The sequence below is a fragment of the Podarcis raffonei genome, chromosome 3 (assembly GCF_027172205.1).
Source record: "Podarcis raffonei isolate rPodRaf1 chromosome 3, rPodRaf1.pri, whole genome shotgun sequence".
Taxonomy (NCBI): domain Eukaryota; kingdom Metazoa; phylum Chordata; class Lepidosauria; order Squamata; family Lacertidae; genus Podarcis; species Podarcis raffonei.
The window spans coordinates 98810392-98836491 of NC_070604.1; the positions used below are offsets into that span (position 1 = coordinate 98810392).

General features: G+C 45.1%; 1 protein-coding gene across 3 annotated transcripts in view; it reads right to left on the reverse strand.

Moving 5' to 3' along the window:
* Positions 1 to 23471, reverse strand: part of RPS6KC1 (ribosomal protein S6 kinase C1) — a 92198-nt gene extending 68727 nt beyond the window's left edge. Inside the window, exons 1-4 of one of the 3 annotated variants that reach the window (XM_053383202.1) lie at positions 23153 to 23471; positions 15254 to 15289; positions 6364 to 6484; positions 168 to 283 (exon numbers count right to left, since the gene is read on the reverse strand). In XM_053383202.1, the coding sequence (XP_053239177.1) occupies positions 168 to 283; positions 6364 to 6484; positions 15254 to 15289; positions 23153 to 23257 (378 nt within the window). In that variant the 5' untranslated portion in view covers positions 23258 to 23471. Of the gene's footprint in view, positions 1 to 167; positions 284 to 6363; positions 6485 to 15253; positions 15290 to 23152 lie in introns of those variants that run through there. The other 2 variants (XM_053383201.1, XM_053383204.1) reach the window with 2 other exon arrangements.
* Between the last annotated feature and the right edge of the window lie 2629 nt (positions 23472 to 26100).

Here is a 26100-nt window from a genome sequence, read left to right on the forward strand (position 1 = left end):
CCGTTTAAAATGGGTTCCTCCTCCTCCCTCCTTCCCTAGGGGAGACCCTGTTTATGTCGACTTGACCTGACTCTCAAAAGAGTAGCTGCCTTAAAGCGCGAGGGTGTTGCTTATTCTGCCCAGTGGCATCACTGAAGAGGCATGGAGCGGCTCAGAAGTTATTTAACCTTAAAGAAATCTTCAAGCTGCTTGCTGTTAAAGAGCGCCGGGATGTTGGCAGAGAACTGAAGCAAGTCTTCTGCGCACTGTCTCCTCTCTTCAATCACGCTTTCTTCAAATCGCCCTGAAACATAAAAAGCATCAACATTCTGAGAAACAATTAAGCCTTTTCCTTGCTTTATCAAAAAAAACAAAAAACAAAAAAAACCCACCACCCTACGAGAAGAAAGCCCCACATCTATCAAGACGCATGATCGCTTTGGGAGACAGTGACAAGCTTCACACTTCTCAAAATGCCCCCTACAATCCTGCCTTCTGCAATCAAATGATATAATCTGGCAGCGGCTCGCAGAACCCAAGATTTCACCCTCCTTAAAAGACGTGCGAAGCAACACTCCAGATTAGCCAAGAGACACAAGCATATGTCCATCAGTTTCCAGAAGCTAAATGTTCTAATCCTCCTTGTCACATTATGGATGGCCACGTTCTGCCTTAGCTACAGGCCTAACCCTGCGCAGACTGGATCGCCACCTAGCAAGGCTCTAAATGCATGTAAGTCAACGACACAATTGCTAAAATTAAATACCGTGCACCAATGGGATTCTTCTTCTTTTTTTAATTTCCCTTCCCCTAATGGTAATTGCTGCACTAGGATTGGAGTGGGGGGGGCGCGATTTTACGGAGTTTGCAGCTGGAGAGGGAAAGATTCTATTTCACCTTCCTGAATGCTGCAATCTTGGTACCAGGTGTGGGTCTCCCCCCAGACAGTTATTTAATTTTTAAAGACACACAGCACAATTACTAATCGCATCATTAACATCACACGTAGTTGGGCCCTCAGCTAACATAAAGGCAGAGGCTTGGATGGATGTTGAGTGGAACTCTGCTTATGGGACGCTCCCATCAGAAGGAAAGGCAATTTTCGCCCAAATTCCCTCTCCCACCTGCAGCCCCTGTGCATCCCAACCCCCCAACCCGGAAATCTGCTCCGGAGGGCTGGAGGACTGCCCAGAACAGCTGGAGCTGCAGGAGCTGCTGGGGGAAATGGGAATAGTCAGAAACTGGCACCTTCTTCTCCCCGCATCAAAGAGAGCCCCCACTGGATTAAAAGTTCTTATGTAAATAGGAGTCTTCCCCTCCACAGAAATGTTCTAGTCATTTTTTAAATTTATTATTTTGTTCCCAAAAAGTGTGGTTCATTGCAATATATATGTATTCCGTATCTGTTGTCTGATTTTGACAATTTCGAGATAAGACAGAGTTATGAGATTTGCAGCGGCGGCCCAAAAGCGGAGGAAAAAAACTAATGGAGGCTAATATGGGAAAGCACAATAATTTAATTGGATGATTTGATTTAAACATTTATCTAGATGCCTTTAAATGTATCAGCTCTCTTGACCATTTGTACTCTAATGCGTATTTTTGTTTTATTCCTTTGTTATCTTTTGTATGTTGAATATTTAGTAGTAGTATTTTGGTCTGTTTTAATGTAAAGATAATATTAACAGTGCACATTTCATTTCATTTTTTCTGTGGTTAATGTGACCATGATGGCCAAAAGAACAACACAAAACGGTAGTAATATTTATATCTGAAATGCTACATAAATACTTTATCTTTCGCTGTGGGTGATGAATTCAGCTTTCTCAACCCCGCCAGCCTTCATTGTGGGGGTGAGAGGGAAGCAAGCTTTTAGACCTTGGCTGGATCTACACAGATATAAAAAACACTATGGAGAGAAAAGCTATAAAAAGATACAGCTCCCAATTGAAATTTTCACAGACTTTGGATTTCTGCTCTACAGCGGGATCTGGTGTCACATTTTTATGATGCATTTATAACATTATAAATTCACCTGTGTAGCTAAGATGATTATGATGATGATAGTAATAATAATATGTTTGTTTGTTTCCCGTCCATCTGGCTCGGTTTCCCCAGCCACTATGGGCAGCTTCCAACAAAATATTAAAAATACAATAAAACATCAGACATTAAAAACTTCCCTAAACTAGGCTGCCTTCAGATGTCTTCTAAAAGTCAGATAGTTGTTTATTTCCTTGACATCTGATGGAAGGGCGTTCCACAGGGCAGGCGCAACTACCAAGAAGACCTTCTGTCTGGTTCCCTGTAACTTTGCTTCTTGCAGTGAGGGAACTCCCAGAAGGCCCTCAGAGCTGGATCTCAGTATCCGGGCTGAACAATGTGGGTGGAGACGCTCCTTCAGGTATACTGGACCGAGGCCATTTAGGGCTTTAAAGGTCAGCACCAACACTTTGAATTGTGCTTGGAAACATACTGGGATGAAAGGGAGCCAATGTCCCTTAAAGGTAAAGGGGCCCCTGACCGTTAGGTCCAGTCGTGACCGACTCTGGGGTTGCGGCGCTCATCTCGCTTTCTTAGCCAAGGGAGCCGGCGGAAAGCTTCCGGGTCATGTGACCAGCATGACTAAGCCGCTTCTGGTGAACCAGAGCAGCACACAGAAACGCTGTTTACCTTCCCGCTGGAGCGGTACCTATTTATCTACTTGCACTTTGATGTGCTTTCGAACTGCTAGGTTGGCAAAATATACAGTTTGCAAAAAGCAGTAAAAAAAAAAAAAAAGGCACAATCTCACCAGCTAATGTGGCATTCAGAATGCTTTCCTAAGCAGGAGGATTTTGTCTACCCTCTGAAAGATCAATGATAAAAGGAAGCCAGCCAGATGGCCCTCTCTGGGGAGGAGATTCCCAAGGGAGAGAGTCATTGGGGAAAAGGTTTGGGATCTCCCATCCACACAACAATAGGCGGGGGGTTGGTCAGGGCCTCCTGATTTTAATGAACTTTAGAGCCTAGGACTTGCCGATCAGAAGGTCAGCGGTTCGAATCCCCGCAACAGGATGAGCTCCCGTTGCTCAGTCTCAGCTCCTGCCAACCCATCAGTTTGAAAGCACATCAAAGTGCAAGTAGATAAATAGGTACTGCTCCGGCGAGAAGGTAAACAGCGTTTCTGTGTGCTGCTCTGGTTCGCCAGAAGCGGCTTAGTCATGCTGGCCACATGACCCGGAAGCTGTATGCCGGCTCCCTCAGCCAATAAAGCGAGATGAGCGCCGCAACCCCACAGTCGGCCACGACTGGACCTAATGGTCAGGGGTCCCTTTACCTTTACCTAGGTGAATAAAAGGCAGGAGATGCTCTAGAACTTTTAGTGCATATTGTAGCTGGCCATCTGAAAAATCAGTATTTTCATCGAAAGCCAGGACAAAAAGTATACAGGTGTATATATATCTGCACCATCTGAACTATGTGCTACATAACTTCCGACACGTGGCAGAGAACTTAGCCAAATATACATGGGAAAGTGCATACTCTAGTATCATCAAACATGTTTTTCTATACATATAATGAAAATCTATGAATGTTATCACACTGCGGCTCACTTGGCCACAGACAGGTGGGGCAGTGAACTGCATCCTGAGGACAAACTGGGCTCTCAGGCAAGAAGGGAGGGAACTGGAGATGGAGGCAGGCGAGTAGGCCAATAGGCAGACTGGCAGCCCAGACCAGTGGGCAGGCTTCTTTCTCACACTTCCCACAGCATTGGCAGGTGGAGAAATGAAGGGGAGAAAGACGCTTTGTTCTCTCCTTCGTCACCCACCCACCCACCCCAACTCCAGGCTAGCAGGCTTCTTTCTCAGGCACCCCTCAGAGGTAGTGGGTGCTTAGGAGAGGCGGGTTGGTGAGGCAAGCAAGTGAGCGGGTGGCCCAAGTGAACTGAAGAAGTTTTGGGAGCTCTAGCAGAAAGAATGTGTGTGTGTGTGTGTGTGTGTGTGTGTGTGGCTTTGGCAAGGGGGGTTTGGTAGGGGGCATGTGGGGTTGGTGAGCAAAGAGAGCAAAAGCACAGTCCCTAATAATGAATATAGTTTGATGGGCGGCATCATTATTTGCACATACGGCACATTTCTAAGTGGGTCCTCAACTTGCTACCTTTAAGCCTCCACTGAGTGTGGCGAAGAAGTGATTCATCTCACTGCTACCTGACAGAAGACTGCAAAGATTGCACCAGGTTCTCTTCTACTGAACTATGGTCCCCACCACAAACATGATCTTTGCATTCAGCAGGAAGAGGTGCAACAAGAAATCGGGGAAGCCCTGGTGCATGTATTTCAAACGTCACAGCTGCCTGCCACTTCAGTGATGCAATAATTTTGTCTCTTGCTTTTGGACCACTTGCCCAGCAGCTCTGTATACTAACCAGGATGACTTTTACATTATAGAAATACGTTGGCCACCCCCCTCTATTTGCCAAGTCCTTTGGGCACATCAGCATCATGTCCTTCAGCTTTTTAAAAACATAACGCTCTGTGGCAATTCGGTAGCCAAGTGTGGCCCAATCCTGTTCTAGGCACGGCATGAGCATCGCAAAAAAACAAACCCATTCAGTCTGGGCCAATATGTTATTCTGCAACGGAGAAACCTAGAGAAACTGCAAAGATCAAAGGAAAGAAAGCCTTTCTGCAGCCTGATACAAGGCTCATTCTTGGTGCTAGCAGAAGTTGTGAGACCAAGCGGGGCTATGGTTGTTTTGTCCTAGCAATTCCTCTCTTATTTAATTTAGTACAAGGGTGGCCAACAAAGTGACCTTCAGATTATGTTGGGCTCCAACTACCATCAGTCCCAGCCAGGGTGACCAATAGGCAGGGAAGATGTGTGCTGAAGTCCAACAACATTTGAAAGGTGCCACGTTTGCCACCTCTAATTCAACAGCAGCTCACCCAGTCAGGCAGAGCCACAATGATAGCTTTCTGGCTGCGGCATTGCTGTCACTTACTGGAAAGAGGAGCTAGCAGAGAGGTCAGTGCAGTGTGTGAGGGCAGTGGTGAAGTCAATCCGGCACTCCACAAGTGCATTTGCACCGTGCCACCTGTTGGGATACTGCCAGGGAGACAGAGTCCATCTGAGCCCCCAAGCCGGCTGCCAGACGATCCATTGATCTCCCGTAGACACGCAGTATCAGCAATTAGCGACACGAAGCCTCAGAAATAGATTGCCACATTCTTAGGCTGGTGCACACTCTATCAGCAGAATTCACACAGCAAAAGATGCACAGCAGGAGAGCATATTTACAGTTTATTCAGCGTTGGTCAGAACAAAGAAAAACATGACTGCCTGCTTCAGCGTTCAGGCACGAAGAAAAAAACAAAAGCAACTGAAAACATAAACATCCTGTGAACAGGAAATACGCAGACTCTGTGACTCACAAAGCCTACTCCCTTTTAAGGTGGAACGGAAATATCCTAACACCACCCTCCCAATCTTCTCTGCCTCCCTGGTAAGCCGCAGGAATCCCGCCGCCAGGAAGCTAGCACTGTGGCTCTGACCCACCAGGTGAGCCCCCTCTGCCATAACTAGCACAAAATACTAAACTTTCTTATTTTTAAGAAGATAATCACACTTGGAAGTATAAAAGCCCTTTCCATGCAATTGTGGTTATAATACCAGGAATGCTTTGCAGCCTCAAGCCCATGAGATTTCCCTTTCCTAATAATTTTTCAGAGCTAACACATGACTAACCATAGTTATCTCAGCTCACAGATCAGCACAACAGCCAACTGTGGTTTGGAGCTAACCCCGTGGTTATTAAAAAAACACATGAAGAAATTATGGTTAACGGCTAACCCTTGGTGCATTTCAAAAATAAAAGGGAAGGGGAATCTGCACAAATGAAGGAAGTAATAAGAAAGGCTTAAGGAACTCCAGGATATGAAAATATGAAATAAAATATTACATATGAAAGAAAATATTAGGTAATGTTGGGTCTATACCGAATTCACAGAAGTGTCCCCCTGCAAAGTTTGCAGATCTGCACTATCATTTATGTCTAAGTTTCTACAATCACTAATAAAACTTAGCACGTGTTATAGACCCAGTGTAGAGGGTGAGGAGAGGTTTGTGGGTTTTTGTTTCTTTATGCAATACCAGTCACTAGCATTTAAAAGAGTGGCTGGGGAAACCCAGCCAGATGGGTGGGGTATTATTATTATTATTATTATTATTATTATTATTATTATTAAACTGTTCACACACAATATACTTCAGTTACTATGTTGCTTTTGGCAGAATCAAAACAATGCTAGCACAATACAGAACTCTGAAAATCCACAGATTTATTCACCAATCTTTCCCAAATGATTTTAGCAAATTAAAAAAAAAAGTATATATGCTTACCAAATACTATTGCTTTAGCAAAAGGAGGAAACAATTCTGTATGCCTGAATAAGTGTTTATGAATCTGCCAGAGTTCTTTGTGCAATTTCTTAAAGTCACTGTATCTCTTCCAAACGACTATCTGAAGTGAAAACAGAAAACAAACACCCATGAGGCAATCATTCCTGCTAATTGAGCATTTACCAAGAATGGCAGAAACCAACACAGTAGCGTATTATACGTGCCCTATAAGATCTTTTTAAAAGTCACTAAACTCTTTAACTGCAGCTATTAATCAAATCTTGCCCTTGCTGTACACCCACCCGCATCCCTGCGAAGTATCGTTCCGCCAATATATTAAGCAACAATTAATCTCCAAGGCAGTCCATAAACTACTTAAACTACGCAAGCAGCTGCTGTGCTTAAACTTAAACAATTTCCACCCCAATGAAAGGGCATTTGTGGATTTGGGTTAACAGAAGAATGCTACTTTATACTGAGTCAGGCCACTGGTCTATCTACCTTAGTATTGTCTACTACACTGAGTGGCAGCACCTCTGCAGGTTTTCGGGACAGTTCCCCCCCTCCCATTTCAATTTGCTTTGTATTGTGCATTCATGATTATAGCACAGTCAGCACAGCATGAAATTTTTAATCACAGGGTCTTGGGTTCGAGCACCATGTTGGGTGAAAGATTCCTGCATTGCAGGGGGTTGGACTAGATGATCAATTCTGTGATTTGTGGTATCAGGGCAGTTATACACAACCTTACTTTCAATACCATTTGCACCTGCAAAGGTTTCAAGGCAGACATGTTGCCTCATTCCCAGTACGTGCATCTCCTGCAGCTTCCTGCTAAAATCCTGTGACTTTTTTATATCATGAACATTCCCACAGGCGTGTGTCTTGCTTTTGGTGCACTATAATAACTCAAAGGTGCCCCTCCAAACAGCAATAGTAGCAGTAACATTGCGGGAGCATTGCAAAGCAACAAATAAAGCAGAATGATGCATGGACTATCCAGTACAAATCCACCCCAACACTCTATTATTAAATAAATGACATGCTGCAGAATAAACCCGCAAAACAAAGAAACACAAAAACCAGAAGTCTGGGGGGGCCCAACATTTCTTTCCCAGTCCTACACGAAAATGTCAGGGATTTGAACCTGGGACATTTGGCATGCAAGGAAGGCTCTACCACTGAACTACAGCCCTTCTCTCAGTTCCTCTTCTGCAGCTCAAACATTATGCAACATGTATAAACATGGGCTGCAGAACGCCAGGAAAAGACACCCCCAGGACACATAAAATGATTTCAGGTTGCCTATATACCGTATTTTTCATCCCATAGGACGCTCCATCCCATAGGACGCACCTAGTTTTTTGGGGGGGAAATAAAGGGGAATTTTTTCCCCTTTATTTCCCCCCCAAAACCAGGTCGGGGAAAACAAACCAGGTTGGGGAACAGCGGGAAGGCGGCGCTGCGCCTCCCCGCTGTCCCCCGAGCTTGTGGGGCCGGCCGATGTCTGCCCGAAGCGACGGGGCGCTCTGCTTCAGCACGCCCCGCGCTCCGTGCAGCAGGCTGCTATCCGCAGCCTAGGGAGCCCTGCGGGAACTCCCAGGCTTGCTGATAGCTTCCTGAAGCCTGGAGAGCGAGAGGCGTCGGTGCGCACCGACCCCTCTTGCTCTCCAAGCTTCAGCGAAAGCCTGTATTTGCCCCATAGGACGCACACAGATTTCCCCTTCATTTTTGGAGGGGGAAAAGTGCGTCCTATAGGGCGAAAAATACAGTAAATTTTACTTTATACTATCACATGCTCCTCACTTCGCTGGGCAGGAAGAAGTTCCAGGCATAGCACTAACCTGGGGATGAGACTTCCTTTTGAAGGAAAGATCAATGGGGACTTGCAGCATTCTGTAATATCTGTTTTACTTACAAATATAAACACAGCATTCTAAAATCAATTCATTCTAAAATCAATTCAAAATCAGATTAATGGCAACCATTGGGCTAGAGTTCTGTGAGGATTACCAAAGGAGGGGGGTCAGATTGTGCCTTGGCCAAAGGCTTGGTGGAACAGCTCTGTCTTGCAGGCCCTGCGGAAAGATGTCAAGTCCTACAGGGCCCTAGTCTCTTGTGACAGAGCGTTCCACCAGATCGGAGCCACAGCCAAAAAAGCCCTGGCTCTGGTTGAGGCCAGCCTAACCTCCCTGTGGCCCGGGACCTCCAAGATGTTTTTGTTTGAAAACTGTAAGGTCCTCCATGGGACATACCAGGAGAGGCGGTCCCGTAGGTACGAGGGTCCTACAAATGCTATCTCTACAAACGCTAGAAAACAGTCTTTTTGAAAAACAAAATAAAACCGAAAGCTTGGAATCTGAAGGTTACAGTTAACTGATGAAGAGGCAACAGCGCGCATTGCCAACCCCCACCCCTACAGTCACCCATAGTTGGAGGCAAACAGTTTGGCACTCTTGGCAGCACAGCCAGCGCCAGCCCTTCCGTTAGGCCAGGCGTGCCCAACAGGTAGATCACGATCTACTGGTAGATCACGGGGCGTTCCTGGTAAAGCTCCACAACTTTGGCCTCCCCCAAAAAGCACAAGAACTTTGCCTTTCCAAAAAAAGCTCAAGAACTTTGGCTTCCTAAAAAAAGCTCAACTGAGGTCTATCCAACGACAATGGGTAGATCACTGCCAGTTTTTTTATACTGTGAGTGGATCACAGTCTATTGGGAGTTGGACGTCCCTGTGTTAGACAGAGTGAGGCAGCTGCTTCGGGCACCAGGTGGTTGGGCAGTGGTTGCAAGGTATCAAGGGACAGAGAAATAGCCTGCCACACCCACACGTGGCGGGGGCCGCTGTCCTCCACTACTGCTGAAGTAAGATTCAGCTGCCAGTCCAGCTGGATTCTGCGCACATAATTTTGTTTGGAGGGGTGTATCTTGTCCTTTGCCTCAGGTGGCAGAATGCCTTGGGCTGGCCCAGAGGGCAGTGAAGTCACTACCTCTAAATTAGAATCTCAGAGAGGGTCACACGGCATCCCAAAATGCTTCAGTCGTCAGCCAACTTTGTTTCAAAATCTATGTGTGTGCCCATGTCTGCACACCTGTATGACTTGGTCCCATCCACTTTGGGCTTGGGCCCTGTCCATACTGCAGGCCATTAACCCCTAACAAAAATGGTGGCTCGTACAGCTTGACCACTGAAGCATTAAGGAACAACAACCAGCTACTATGGCCCTTTGCTACCCATTGGTTCAAAACCTCAGCCTCATTTGCAGCAGTTACGTAGCAAAATAACAGACTCCCACAGTGTCTGCAGCATCTTTGAGCGGATGATCCAGCACAAGAGGATGGTGCTATAAGGAATGCTAAGCATGGCAAAAAGGGTTCTGTCTTATTGTAATTCTTTAACAGCAACCAAAAGGAAAGGGAAAGGGAGAAGAATAATGTCCACCCACAAGAACAGAAACAGAAAATCCATCACTAAAAATAATGATATGCTAATAATAAGTGGTCTGTGACTATTCCACCTAGTTACAACATTTTTGCTGAAATGAAAAAATTAAGAAACCAGAGCAGCTCTTTGTTTAAGATGAAAACAATAACATTTGCCAATTCTTATGGTAAAGGGTGGGGGGAGTAGATAAAATTGCTAAGGTGTTGAAGTGAGCAAATACAATGACCCAAATTCACTGAAAAAAGTGAATCATGAAAGGTTCTTACTCTGAGGGAGGCCATTCACTTCAAAGATTTACATCGAGACTCATCCCTTTAAAGCTCTTACCGCTTTACCAGAGAGGGCCAGCCCTACTATAAGGCAGAGTGAGGAAGCTGCCTCAGGTGGCAGGTACTGAAGTGTATGAGGAGCATCAGAAAAGCCCCCTTCTGCTGGGGGCAGGCGTATGTGTGCCACACAGCCAGCCCTGCACCCCTTAAGATAATTTGCCACCCTTAGGTATGGTGGAAGTGTCAGTGTTCACTGTTTACTGTTTACTGTTTACTGTTTACTGTTTACTGTTTACTGTTACTTCCAGTCCAGTCAGTTTCTGTAGGAGAAATGGAGATGGCCGCCATCTTGTCCTTCCTCTCAAGACGGCCCTGCCACACAGTTCTAAATAGCCATCCACTTAAATTGCCCGTGGTAACAATTTTCTGAAAGCAACTAGACACAGAAGCTGCTGGGCTACTCAAATTGCAACACTATTCAAATTAAGAATAGGCTTTCTGGTGAGAAAGCTCAGTGCTAATTCAGAAGATCTGAAGTGGACTGTTCCTTTTTCTAGAGCAATAATCAGGAGCAGACTGAGCAGGACCCAGCAAACACCAAAACACACCAACTAAGCATAGCTGAGGGCCTCAATGCCTTGCACATTGTGTTGGCTCTTTCCAGTCGCAATTGGCAATGTGGTTTTTAACTTGCTTTTTCTCTCCAAAGAATTGGAAAAACAGAAAGGGAAATACTGTTCTTTCCAGATCTTGACACTTCTAACCCTAAGAGTAAAATCTGGATGGTCATGGTTCATTTATTATTATTGTTGTTATTGTTATTTATTATGTAATGTATATTTTAAAATATACTGCACATAATACTAGCTTTAAGCAAAGCCAACTGGCAATCAAACAAAACAATTTAAACACAATTGCACTATCTATTTGCCAGATAATTTCCCTCATCTCCAAGTTTGGAAGTCAGGCATTCCATATGGACAAATGGCAGGTTCTTTTCTGACAACAAACAGCGCATTTCACCCTGTACCTGGGCCAAAGTTTACACGTGAACAACTGTTTGGAAGCAAAAGTCACTAATGGCTCCAAAATTATAAATTATGTGTGCTGTTGTTGCCGCTTTAAGAACATAGAAGAGGCCCTAAGCCAAATGAAGGCCTCTAGGCTTCTCTATCTAGCCCTCAGGACTCTCCCAAGGCCACATCCCTCCCTGGTCATACTTTGCGTCCTTCCTTGAGTGCTTTTGCCAGGCTACAATGTGTATTTGAACTCTGATAAGTGCTTCCTCCTTGCCTACATGGGGGGTTAGAGTGGGATGTGTGAGTAAATTAGCATTTGCTCCTGGCCCCACTTAGCACAGACCCGTGGCCCTCAGAGTGTTACCTAGAGGGGAATGCGGCCCTTGAGCTGAAAAAGGTTCACCACCCCTGGAACAGTAGGTCTTGTTTCCATTTCCAACAGATTAATGGGGAGGGGGAATCCCACAGGAATCACATCTCTGTTTAAAACAGAGCCTGTGCAATGAACTGGCTCACACAATACATTAAGCCAAACCCGTTTGAAAAGTAATTTTATTTCATGCAGAGAAAGGTTTAGGCATCAGTCTGAAATAGTGAATGTCTTACAGTCAACTGCTGCAAACTTTCACATCAGCAGCATTTGCTGCTGCAAACAAATGCTTTTTGTATACCAGCATTATTATCTGCCTTCTGCATCTATATAAATTAAAACTCCCTGGTGATTTACCATGTATGGCACCTTAGTGTTTGCACTTTCAGAAACCATTAAGGCCCAGAAAGGAAATGCAGTACTATGCTTTGTTAACAAAGCCCTGCAGAAATGTCAAGGTTTGGGGATGGGAGCACAGCAACAGAAAGTAAACTTACAATGGCTGATAAACTTACAATGACATACCATAAGAACATAAGAAAAGCCCTGGTGCATCAGGCCAAATCCCCATATTATGCAACATCCTGCACTCACAGTGGACAAGCAGGTGCCTATGGGAAGCCCACAAGCAGGATCTGACCTGCTTCTGAAAAGCAACCCAAAGTCAGACTACTTGTGTCATCCAAACCCAGGCTTGTGGTTTCTTTCCTCCAAATAAATCATGTGGCAAGCCAAAAACAAACTTTATCTTCTGCTTATGGTTTGTCTAGAGAGAAACAAACCAAGAGCCCAGGTTCAGATGATGTGGCAAGCCAGACCATGGCTTGTGTATTTTAACTATGATTTAATGGGATGTGTGAACCAGGCCACGGTGTGCCTCATGAATGTAACACTTATGGCTAGTCTGACAAAATGGCAGCTATGCTCTGCCTCCATAGTCGGAGGCAATAACGCATCTGAAACCAGTTCCTGGAAAACGCAGGAGGCAGAGAGTGCTCTTGTGCTCAGGTCCTGCTTCTGGGTTTTCCACAGGCATCTGGTTGGCCACTGTGAGAACAGGGTGCTGGACTAGATGGGCCATTGGCTCAATCCAGCAGGCTCTTCTTCTTAGGAAGATGATAATGGCAACCTGTTTTCACGGGTTATTTCCAGTTCAGGATCCTCCTTGGAAAAGGTGAACAACAAGTTACAAACTAGAAGACGACAAATCTGGAAGAGAGTTCATTTGCTGGTCTACCTTTGTCACAGACATAAACGGTGAAATAGAAAAGGTCTGAGAAAGCTCCTGTGATCGATGCAGGGATGGGGAACTTGTGGGCCTTCAGATTTTGTTGGGCTCCAACTCCCATCAGGTCAAACCGGCATGACCACTGGGCCAGGCATTATAGAATTTGGAGTCCAGCAACATCTGTGAAGGCTGCAAGTTCTCCACCCCCCACTGGACAAACAAGGAAAAGATTTGGCAACTTGGTTTTACCCTTGCATGCAGAAAGTAGGAAGCAAACGATTTGACAATATTGGGATAATGTTTCTGTAATTAATCCATTTTTATATTTGTTCTTACTCAATGATCCATATGCAAGGACTGTCAAAATCAATCAGGTTGTTTCAAGTTCAAATTTCCCTCGTTGATAGACAGATGATAGTTGTTGATGGTGATAGATGATAGATAGATGATAGATAGATGATAGATAGATAGATAGATAGATAGATAGATAGATAGATAGATGATAGATAGATGATAGATATTTTACTAAATTTGCTATAAATAGGTGAACCAACTGAGTCTATGAAAAAATGTTTTATTTCTAGATTGTGGGTGAAGTGGGAGTGCATAATGCATCTTTCATTACGGCAAAGATCTTATTTTCAAATATTAAATATACTGTAGAAGCCACAAGGGAGAAGGCTTTGTGATATACCTACCCTGACCATCTTGCCAACTTTCCCTTCCACCCTCTTTCATCATTTCAAAATGCCTGCTAGAATCCCATCTCACTGAAATCATACCCACTTTATTCTCACTAAGCCCCTACTGCCAGCATGCCAGAACCTTGTATTAAGCACTCCCAACTGTCCTTGACCTTACTCACCCTTTCTCACTCACCCCTCTGCCTACAGACCCATCTGCCCTTTTCATTCCCTCTTGTCTGATTCTGCCTGCACCTTCCTACATGCTGATTTCTTGCTTCATGCCCAGAAGTCTACTTCGTGTGCAGAAACAGCTTTCGATCTAAAGAGAACGTGACTTTCTCATGCAAAACACGTCGGGCAGAAGCCTTGCATGAGGAATGTGGCAAGAAAGATTGAGAAACATTGGTTCTTCTGTTTCATGCAGCCGGGTTAGCACTTCAGCAGTACGGGGGCTGAGCATCTCCCATCCCAAAACTGCACAAGTGGAATTATAGTGCTCTGTTCACATCCTCAGGCCTCCTGGCCTATGCCTGGAGGATAAAGCTATCAGTGGCTACTAGCCATGATTGCTATGTTCTGCCTTCACTGCCAAAGGCAGCATGCTTCTGTACACCAATTGCTGCAGGCAGGACTCAGGTCCTGTTGCAGACTTCACATGTGCAGATATACATGTGGTCACCATGACAAGATGATGCTGAACTGCTTTCACATCCACACCATACATGGTTTCTCCCAAAGAATCATGGGAAGTGTAGTTTATCCCTCACAGAGGACAAACCCAGCACCCTTAAGAAAATACAGTGCCCATGATTCTTTCTGGGGAAGCCATGTGCCCTAACTGCATGGCATGCATGTGACCTGAATGGGCCTTTGGCCTGCTTGTGTTCTCATAAACAGCCCTCCTCCACTCATCAAAGCTTTTGCCCAAAGGTTTATGTGAAGACTTTCTCAATTGCAAGTATTTTAGATTGTTCCGCTTCCCTTGGGAAAGAAGCCATAGCTCAGTGGTAGAGCACATGATGTGAATGAATAAAATCTCAGATTTCATCCCGGAAATGTTCAGACAAAAAGTAGGAAATTATATGACAGACCTCTCTACCTGAGGCTCTAGGGAGCCACTGCCCATCAGAGAAGACAGTTTCCTACCTTCCTACCCTTGTTTCTCCTTTTGTCAACTCTGTTTTGCATCCTGTTAATCTTACATAATCACTTTCACCGTTGAGTGTTCAAATGGTTATGGATCACATCTCTCTCCAATTCTCCATCCATCATTCTGGTATTTGTTGTAGATAGGCTATTCAGTAGTTTCCCTGACTCTTAAGATGTTTTCAGAAAGTGGTGCTGTGCTTATGCTTTGGGCATTGTTCTCTCTCTCTCTCTCTCTCTCTCTCTCTCTCTCTCTCTCTCTCTGTGTGTGTGTGTGTGTGTGTTTGTACTATATTTGTCATTTTGGGCAAAACTTCATGGCCACCAGGAGTTCACAGTTATAACACACCCAAGGTAGGACTGAGGACCTCACTAATTTAATTAGAACTGTGCTAATTACACAATGGTAGCTTGAAAGAGAAAAGTGCACTGCTACCCATTTCCTTAACAATCCATTAGGACTCTCTTTCAAATCTCAGATAGAAGATGAGGAACGTGTGTGTGTGTGTACGTGTGGAGGTGTGTGCACACCTGCACAGGAGGTCCCTAGACTTAGCCTGCGAGCAAATGACCAACTGAGGCAGCAGAAACAAGATTAGCCACCAATTGCCAATCTAGTCACTAAAACAGGAACAGAACTTACTTGTTCTATTTTGCATTATAAAAAGACAAAACAGTTTGTGCCATACCTATGCTAGAACCAAAGATGCTTTAAAGGAAAAAAGTTTACCTCTTGAACATCTTCTGGATTTTTTCGAGATACAATCTGAAAAACAAAAGCAAAGGCCCTGTCAGTGCTTGAGTTTGTTAATGAGAGACACACAGAGAGCACGCAAAAGCACCCAATGATCTAATATTGATTTTTAAAAACCCTTTCTTTATTTGGGGCTATGCTTGATTAGGATTACACTCATCCATCCCAGTCTTGATATCCACACATTCCAGCATCATATCTGCAGAGGGGTTTATACACATAGAAACCAATTCATGTGAGTCCCATAGAGTGCAGCTGACACCTATGCAGATTGAATTCAATGCACTTCAGACCGTATGAGAACATCATGATCCAATGCAAGGCAGAGCAAAAGCACCCAATCCTATTACTCTCAGTGTATGTTGTCTTTGCAAACTGTCTTCAAAATAACATGTCATTTACAACACCACATTCAGCGTATTTTTGTACCGTAGGCAAAAATGCAGAAGTGCAAGGGAACAAAAAGGCAAGTCATTAAACAATGGAGTTCAACAGCACGATAAGAAAAGAAACCTCTTTTTCCTCTTCATCCTCCTTCTTTCCCTCTTCATCAGTAATTTTCAACTTCCCCTCACACCAATCTACTAATAAGCCCCTGTGTGCCTTAACACAGAAGCTCCCTGTACGGTACCATATTCTAGGGAATATTCTAAGGTGCATCGTCAGTTCACAAGACAAGCAGGCCAAGATCTCAGCATTGCCCAGTACAAATGGAAAGTACACCCTAGAAAGCATCCAAAAGTCACCTGCTGAATTACTAAAGTCGGAAATGTCTCTGACTGGTCTTTCCCACTTGATGGGAAAACAACCATAATAAAGCTTGCAGGTAAAAGGAGGGATGCACTGTAGGTGAAACAAACCAACAAGTCGGAATGCATACACTGGGACCTACTTACGTTTTTTCTTTTCTTTTCTTTTTTAAAATTTTATATTTTTCAGTGTTACAATTTTTTTTCAAAACCACATTCACATTAAAAGAAACATTTCCCCATTCATATCTTTCTTTAAAATAAACGGATCATTCACGACTTCCCTTCTTCCCCTTCCCTGGTTCCTTTAATATTCCCGCATATTCTTGCATAGCCATTTAACTCCCTTATTCCTTTATTACTCCTTTGTTATGTGTTAAACTGTTGAATTTACTTTAATCCTACTAACATTTTCACATGTTTACAGTTGTTTTCCAGATAGTACACAAAATTTGTCCATTCCTCTTTATATACCTGATCTTCTTGTTGTCTTATTTTACTTGTTAGACCTGCCAGCTCTGCATATTCTTGTCATTTTAAATTGCCAATCCTCCTTACAATCATACCTTGGAAGTCAAACGGAATCTGTTCCGGAAGGCTGTTTGACTTTCAAAACGTTCGGAAACCAAAGTGCGGCTTCTGATTGGCTGCAGGAAGCTCCTGCAGCCAATCAGAAGCTGCGGAAGCCCCGTCGGACATTTGAATTCCAAAGAACCTTCACAAACCAGAACACTCACTTCCGGGTTTGCGGCGTTCGCCAAAATGTTCGACTCGCAGAGAGTTTGGCATCCAAGCTACTACTGTATTTCGGACCTCACTCAACCGCCATTTCTGGGCTTACAAACCTACTGATGTTTTTTGTTCTGCATGCAGGACAAGCAGCAGCAGCAGCTGGAATCTTAGGCAGCTACTGGGGTCCCAGTGCTCACTTCCAATACCAGGTCTGAGACCCCCAAGCAGGCAGTTTGACCTTAGAGCCACAAGCTCTTTAATTAGGTGCCCCAATCCTTAGAAGGCCGCAAACAGGATGCAGGGCTCAAGTGATAGAAAAGCTAGCCCAATATCATGAGGGGAGGGGGCCTTTTTTTAATTCACTTTCTCCACATCAGAGATAATTTTATGAACTTCTAGCATGTTGTCTCTTAAGCAGAGGTTGGATAGCCATCTGTTATAGATGCTTTAGCTGAGATTCCTGCACTGCAGGGGGTTGGACTAGATGACCCTGGGGTCCCTTCCAACTCTAAGATTCTATTATTCACCTTTTCTTAAAGCTAAAAAGTCCCAAGCTATTCATTTCTTCATTTTGGCATTTATATTCCACCTTTTTGTGCCAAATCAAGGTGGTATGCAGAATCTTTAAAGATATAATGGCATATAGAGATGGATGCTAAAATGCACAACAACATACTCCAGTAAAATACCGCAACAACACACACCAGGAACAGCAGATAAAAATGCATCAGCCCACAGGCTCTAATTAAAAAATGCCTGGTGAAAGGAAGTAGTAGAGCCCATTTAAAAGAAGAGACAAGGGGGGGGGGAGGAACCACAGCCAAACCCTCAGTATGCTCAGTAGGGATCTATACAAATCCTCTTCAAGTGTTACTAAAGAGAGTTAACACAAGCGAGGGCTATTTCCACTCCTGTTCTTACCTCCCTCCAATTGTGGAGGTTATCCCTATGAAATGGGGAGCCTTCCGCACTATTAAAGGCTGATTTTCCACCATTTTAAAACACAGAATCCTCCACAAGCACATTAAGATCCACGCTTCAGAAGGTCAGCTTCCACAAGTTGGGAGAAATATCGATTCATATGCTGTCAGTGGGCTCCTGTTGTTGTCTTGTTGGGCTGTGTACGTAGGGAGCCACACCAGGGTGAAGGTGTCATCTTTTGTTTGTCCCCTACTGTTTCCCATATAGTTTGGTACCAGTGGTCCATGTTTACTCCTGACAGGTCCCTCCAGTGCCCAGCTATGATGCGACCTCTGGGATAGCTCAGTCAGTAAAGCATGAGACTCTTAAACTCAGGATTACGGGTTCAAGCCCCACATTGGGCAACATATTTTCACATTGCAGGATGATCAGTGCGGCCACTTCTTCCAACTCTACAATTCTATGATCCCTGGCTGCTGAGAGAAGGTGGCTTATGAGTTCTTTGTAGCGTGTGTTATTGTCTTGGAAAATATTCAGTAGGGCCAGTTCTGGAGTGGCTTCTAGTACCTTTTTTTGTTATTTTGCATATTTCTTGGAAGACTGGATGATCTGTTAGAAAGAACTCTATGAACTGATAGCAGTGTCGCAGTATGTACTTTTGAAACCCAACAAAATCTTTAATAGAAACAATTTAAATGAAAAGAAAGATGTGGAGCTAGTACCGTACATTCATCAACCCCACTGCCCCACACTCCCAGCTGATAACTTTTGCCACTTTAACAACAACTGAAAGGGGCCATAGACAAACCCAATTCTGCATGCAGCTTGTATGTGATGGATCAGGGCAATAACCTTTGTACCCTTAAGGTAACTCCAATTAACTCTTAATGAAAGCATTCGGTGGTACTTGCGGAGAGTGGTCAGTGGTCATTAAAATGTTCCAATACCACTCAGAGGAGCATAGAAAGTTGCCTTATACAGAGTCAGACCATCCATCCATCTGGATCAGTAATGCCTACACTGATTGGTAGCACCTCTTCAGGGCTTCAGATAGGGCTCTCTCCAAGCTGAACCTGGAGATGCAGGGGATTTTTTTGCATGCAAAGTATATAGCACTGAACCACAACCCTTCTCTGCATCCACTCAACTAACCAAGCACCCCACTACATGAAGGCAACACACATAAAAAGTTTAATTCAACAAAGGCTCTGATCGACTTTAGAACTCAAACTGCTAAAGGTCTCTCAATCTGCTTTCATGCTGGGCTGCCTGTCCTATGGCTGCACAGCCCTTCGGTGACATCACAGCAACTCAACCAATGGCAGTCCACAATTCCCAAGACTAAGCAATCCTACCATCACAGGAAGGCTGATTCAGATTATCACTCATTTCACAACCTGAGAAGACTGAGAGCATTCTAAGGAAGCTTACCGTCAAAGTTTTAACTCCAATTCCAGCATGTTGACATGTAAGGTCAGTTCATGCCAGCAGCTTCAAGCGCCACCAGCGTTAAACTCTGTACTGCTGGCTGGCTCTATTCCATGACAAAAACAGGGAGACCTTACATAGATGCTTGTTGTTAACATTACTTTAACAAGCACTATCCCCCTGGTATCTGAAGCTTCGGATGCATTTGCTTTGGTTACTCAGGAACCAAATAAAACCAAGGGAGCATGATGCAATGAGCAGGGGGAGGAAAGGAATCCCAGCCTCTTTTGGAGACTGTTATCGTGGGCGTGAGCAGGTGCGCTGGGTCTTTTCTTTAACCTTGCTTGGGCGAGTGCATTTCAAATCCAATTCTCTTAAAGAGCAAGGGCCTGCAGGTTTTAATATATTGATTTAAGAGCATTTATCTATAATTGTGGAACAGTTCTGGCTTTCACTGTTTACCTTTCACATGCCTTGCACAATCTTTACGCCCCTCTTCCTCTTTGTCTCTCTCACACACATATACCCCACTTCACCTCAGGCTTACAATGAAGTAACTGAACTGTCTTGGAAATTTAACAGCCGGGTTTTCTTATCTACCATCCTCCTGGACAAGCCTGCTTTCTTATCTCTTGAGAGAAAGGCGCTGTGGAATTTACCACCAGGAATGGACAACGAAGGGCCCATCTTCTGCACCCTACATTTAAAGTACTACCATACCACTTTTAACAATTATGGCTTTCCCCCAAGGGATCTTGGGAAATGTATTATTATTATTATTATTATTATTATTATTACTATTACTATTTACATGTGTTGCCTCAGGAAGATTTTCGGTATCACATGGCAGGGCAGAGTTTCAAGCAAATATGTGCTCTCCTGGGCCCACATTCCCAGCATGTTTGCACTCCTATCTCAGCAACATTGACACTGGCTTGGTCCCGTCCACAGAATGGAAGACAACAGGTTCCCCAAAGGTGTGCTCTATGGGGAGCTGGCTTCTGGAACCAGGTTCATTGGCAGACCAACTCTGTGTTACGAAGATGTTTGCAAACATGACAGGAAGCAACATCACCCCTGCCAGGTCCCAGGACAGATTCCAACAATGAAAACACTGTAGTTGGTTAAGAGTGATGGGAATTGTTAGGAGACCCCAATTCCCCTCACAGAGCTACAGTTTCCAGAGTTTTGTGAGGGGAATAAGCAGTGCTATTTTTCTAGAAAAAGAGGTGCCAGAACTCACTATGAATGCCTCCCTTGTTCTCTTATAATGGCAAAGGAGGCCACCTGAGAGATGCCGGAACTGAGTTCCGGAAAGTTCCAGCTGAAAATAAAAGCCCTGGGAATAAAGGTTTCCTAACAATTCTCAGCACCCTTAACTAACTACAGTTCCTAGGATTGGGATGGAGGGGAGTTATGACTGTTTAAAGTGGTATTATACGGCTTTAAATGTAGGGTTTGGGTGTGGCCCAAGAGACTTGTGGTACATTAAAGGCTAACAAACTTCTTGGGACAAACACAATCATGGGCTGAAGCCCACATCCTCAGATGCACAAAGCGAAATCTTAGTTGGCAAGTACAGTGGTACTTCAGGTTAAGTACTTACCATATTTTTCGCCCTATAGGACGCACTTTTTCCCCTCCAAAAATGAAGGGGAAATGTGTGTGCGTCCTATGGGGCGAATGCAGGCTTTCGCTGAAGCCTGGAGAGCCAGAGGGGTTGGTGCGCACCGACCCCTCTTGCTCTCCAGGTTTCAGGAAGCTGTCCACAAGCCGTGGGAGAGCTGCGCGCCTTCGCGCAGCTCTCCCACGGCTTGCGGAGAGCTGCCTGCACCCAGAAGCCTGGGGCACGCTGAGCTCAGCACCCCCCAGGCTTCGGGCTTCGCGCGGCTCTCTGCAAGCCGCGGGAGAGCTGCGTGAAGTCTGCAGATCACAAGTTGTCCACAGACCAGTTTGGGACACACACGCACGCACAAACACACAACTGTTGTAATAACTACTGAAAGGAAAAGAAAGCAACATCTAATCCAGGCTGTACCAGATTTATTTGACTGTAGTACCTCTGTCATCACGATTAAAAACTCACATTTTTTCCAAGGACAGATAGGGAATCAGGTGGATACCATTTTAAAATAATAATAATGAGTATTTTATGGAAACCATTTGGAGGTTGTTTTTTGTTAAAAGATATATAAACCTTGCAAAATAAATATATTAAATTAACACCAGTATAGCCTGCATATAATGCTACTTCCTCCCAGCAGTGAGAATGTGGGCTGGATTGCAGGAGAAGAGAGATGAGAGTCCAAGACTCTTAGCAGATGTAGGTTTCTCCCAAGTAATGTCTGAATGAGCCCTTGTCTCTTACCGGAGATGTAAGGGAGCACGGAATTTCAAAAGCGGCTATTCTCTGATAGATGCCAATCTATTACTTATTGATTACTTATTTGTTGTTTTTATATCCCATGTTTTTTCTCCAAGGAGCTCAAATTCCTGACATGGTTCTCCCCCTTGTCATTTAATCCCAACAACCCTGTGAGGGAGGTGTGGCAGAGAGCCAGTGACTGGCTCAAGGTTACCCACTGAACTTCATAGCCAAGTAAGGATTTGAAACCTCATCTTCCAGGTCCTAGTCAGACATTTTAACCACTATGCCACACTGGGTCTCAAAAAAATATTTTTGGGGCAATGTTAAAATATGGGTGGGGAGATCAAGACATAGGAAATATGACTATTTTTTTGACTTTCATTTGAGTTAGGCTGTCATCTGTGCAAAAAAACAGCTCTTCCTTCATTTTCAATAGCACAGATGAGAGGACATGGTCTCTTTGCATTGTACTCAAGGACCAGGTCTAGGAAACAAATGAGTGCTACTACACCATCAAAACCTGGCTCTGCCCTTTGAGCTGGAAGCCCAGATCAAACCATAACCTCCTGTTGCCCTTTGGACAACCAGGCCCATCCATAAATCAGGCACAACCACAAACTGCTTCCCATCTTTACACCTATAGTGATGGCTGTCCCTTCTGACCTAGCCTTACATAATGCAGATTTTGGCTCTCTCCCCAAACACATCTCTACTGGGGGAAGCTCACATTCCTGAGCCAATGTGCAAGAAGCCAGTCCCTCCGTGTTCGGCGGTGTTTATCCCAGGTTAAGCATGCAGAGGATTGCAGTGTTATTCCTACATCCCGTCCACTCCTCTGAAGATAGAGGATGCTGACCTCCCCTCCAGATAAAACCCACATGCATGGAAAGGAGGGAAGAGGACGATCTGAGATGGAAGGGAGATGCCATGATCCCTCCTACCCCCAAAACTGGGTACTTCTGGAGTGGGGTCCGAGTGGAATTGCGACTCCCTCCATCCTATAGAGCAGGGGTCAGCAACTCTTTCAGCCGTGGGCTGGTCCGGACTATATTGGGGGGGGGGGGATGAACGAATTCCTATGCCCCATAAATAACCCAGAGATGCATTTTAAATAAAAGGACACATTCTACTCATGTAAAAACACGCTGATTCCCAGACCGTCCGCGGGGCAGATTGAGAAGGAGATTGGGCCGCATCCGGCCCACTGTTCTTAGGTTGCCTACCCCTGCTATAGAGCGAGGAAAAATGAATAGAGATGTCGGGGAAGAAAGAGAATCAATGCTCTCTCTCTGCCGCCCACTCACTCCTCTCAGCAGATTGGGGTGGGGGGGAGAGAGAGATGGATATCTGCTTGGAGAGAGGACGAGCAAAGGCATCCCTGTAAGAGGCCACGGCGCTGTGGCAAAAGCACATGCCCGTCGGGCGTTGCCAAAAGAGGCCCTGGGTTCCAATTCTGCCTTCTCCGGCTTCGGTAGATGCCGGAAAGCCGCTGCCCGCGAGCCGCACGGACAACCTGCCTACTTGCAGGCAAGCAGGCTCCCAGGATCTCCCTGCCCGTGGCGGAGATCAGAAGGGGAAGGATCCCGTTCGTCACCCCCGAACCTAATCAAAGATTGCACGGAAGACGGCCTTCCCATTTCTCTTTCTCTTTCCCTTTTCTTCCCGAGGCTCACTCACCCGCGCGGTGACCTTATACAGGGTGTATCCCCGAGGATGGCGCTTGGGCTCGGTGACCGTGTAGAACCGGGCCACGTCCCCGCCTCGTCCCTGCGGGGAGATCATCCTTGCTTGCAGCGGGCCGGCAGGAGGTGCGGAGGCCGCGGCTTCCTCGGCGCCGGCCCAGCGCCGCCAGGCTGCTGCAAAGATCCACTCCCGGGTCAGGCCTGAGCCGGCGGCGGAAGCAATGGGAGAGAGGGAGCCGCGGCAGCCGCTAAAGCAGCGCCTCTCTTCTCCTCCGCGTGGATCCGGCGCGCGATGCAGGCGAGGGCGGCCCCCGCGACGCAGCTCGCCGGCCTGCCTCTCTTTCCTCCCCCACCCGCCCTGCCCGATCCTTCCCGCGGGGGTCGGGATGGAGCCTCCCCACCCACACACGCCTTGGAAGGAGAAGCGCCGGCAGAGTCAGGCCGGCTGGGTCCAGGGGCGCATGAAATGACTGCGCGCGCGCGACCCTTTTCAGGATCGAGAGAAAAAAGGTTCCTCTGCTCAGAGTTTAATTTGAGAGAAAGTAGCACGAAGACTCCGGGTTGTTGTCTTTTTCCACCACCTCTTCCGCTTCTGGGGGCGCTCTTTCCGCAAGCCTAAACATGTTTATTCGGAAGTAAGTCCTTCTTGCTCCCAAATAAAACGGTGCGTAAATGTGCAGTCTTAACCCTGACTCATGATTTCTAATAATGATGCGTTTTATGCAGTGTTTTCTCATGTTCCTGGCATGTCGCATACACACTGTCTTGATGTAGGCCTATGCACAACATCCCTGCAAGGAAGATCTGTATTATTATTCCCAGAGGGGGGGATTAAGAGAGAGACTAAGACCACTTAGTAAATCCAGGACAGATGTCTAGCCAGTAGGCCACATCAGTTCTCTGTATTTATTCAGTGGTGGCGAGTGAAATAGACACTGCACCTGCTCTGGCAATTTAAATCTATTTTTATTTCCTACGTGCCAGGGTTGCAATTGAAAAAACGATGCCAAGACTGAATTAAGCCCTGTATTTATGCATGGGTGTAGCCGGGGCAGGGGTGGGGAGAGGCAGCTGTCCCCCATCAATAAAATTCAATAAAAATACGTAGCAAGCTGAGGTTCTGCAGCCCCCTAACAAAAGGTCTGACCCCCTCCAGCAAAAGTCCTGGCTACGTCCATGCATTTATGACTTCTTACATCTACGCATAGCTACCAAGGTTATAGAATGTTTAGTATTTATGAGGTTGGATGGCCATCTGTCATGGATGCTTTATGTCCCTGAATAACCAGTTGCTGGGAAAGCACTGTAGGGGTGGAGAGCACTGTTGAACTCGGGTGCTGCTTGCAGGCATCTCATGGGCTTGTGGTTGGCCACTGTGGTCAACCAAAGGATGTTTGACTAGGTTGGCCCTTGGCCTGATCCAGCAGAGCTCTTCTGACATTCTTAGGAAGCGCATATCCTTTCCAAAGGATCCCCTAAAAGCTTAAGGCTACAATTTGTCCTCTGGAAGAAAGGCTTTGTGGTCTCAGATGTGCTATTTTCTATGCACCTATTAGTAATCCTCTTTTTGCAACTCTGTATGTGAGCACTGTGAGCAGTCTGTTGAGTTTTAAAGGTGGGTAACGGCTGGAGCATAACTCTGCTTGGAGGTCACACTCTCAGCACTAGAATCCCTGGCTAAGTGTATAACTTGACATCTGTCCCTGTTGAAAATCATTTTGTTAGTTTGGGTCCAGTACATCAATCATGATTTAGGGTGGAAAGAGAAGTCTGTATTCAAGAACCGTTTAACAAACAATATTTATACTGAAGCTTGATCACTACATGTCAGGTGCATAGCTGTCAACTTTTCCCTTTTCTTGCGAGGAATTCTATTCGGAATAAGGGAATTTCCCTTAAAAAAAGGGAAACATTGACAGCTATGGTCAGGTGTGAAGCCCACAGCCATAGACAGGTCTAGTTTAGGAATTATTGGTCTATTTACTGGTAAATATGCATTGCACTTACACAGTATTTACCTTTTGTGCAATGATTGAAATATACTGTACACTCTATAGTTCTCTCCCTCCTATCCTCACAACTGTATGGCAGGTTGGACTGAGAGATAGTTACTGACCCAAGGTCACCCACTGAGTGAGAATGTGAACCTTGGACTCCCCAGTCCAAGGCCCACATTTTAGCCAGTGTCCTATACATAAAACTATGCTGCAAATTCAGTTAGTTATTGTAACTAGGTGTGTGTTTTTAGATTACTAGGTCACTGTTTATCCACATCCATAGCTTGCCACTTGATTTATTTGCCATTCAGCTAGGTACTCCCTTTTAAAGCAACAGACTTATTTCATTTTAACTCCTTTTCAACTCAATTTATTATTTTTATTATTTTAAAAAATGTTTCAATACTGTTTTGATACTTGATTTTAATGTGCACCATCCAGAAATCCATGTTTTGTGTAAAGGCACTGGTTAGAAATTTTCAAAAGAAATAAAAATAAGCAATTACTGATTTCGCTATATTACCCGCCCTTCAACAGGAGGTCCCAGAGGTGGTTACAACTATTTAAAACTCAGCATTAAAAACAGTTAGAACAATTTACAGTCATGGGAATAGGGTGGGCCCTGAAACACACACACACATACATACCAGGTACCAAATGTCAGGATAAAGAGATGCATCTTCAGCAGTCATTGAGAACTGTACAGTGAAGATGCCAGACACTCCTCTGTGGGGAGGGAATTGCACAATTTAGGAGCTGTCACAGAAAATGCCCTCTCCTGGGCTATCACCCCCTCAAACTTCTAAGGGAAGTGGAGCTACAAAGAGACCGCTCCCTCTAATCTTAAAGGGGGCGGTCTCCCAAAAATTTGGGACATAAGCCTTTTGGATTTAAACATTAGTGTGAGCACCTTAAATTAGGCCCAGAAAGAACCTGGAAACTAATG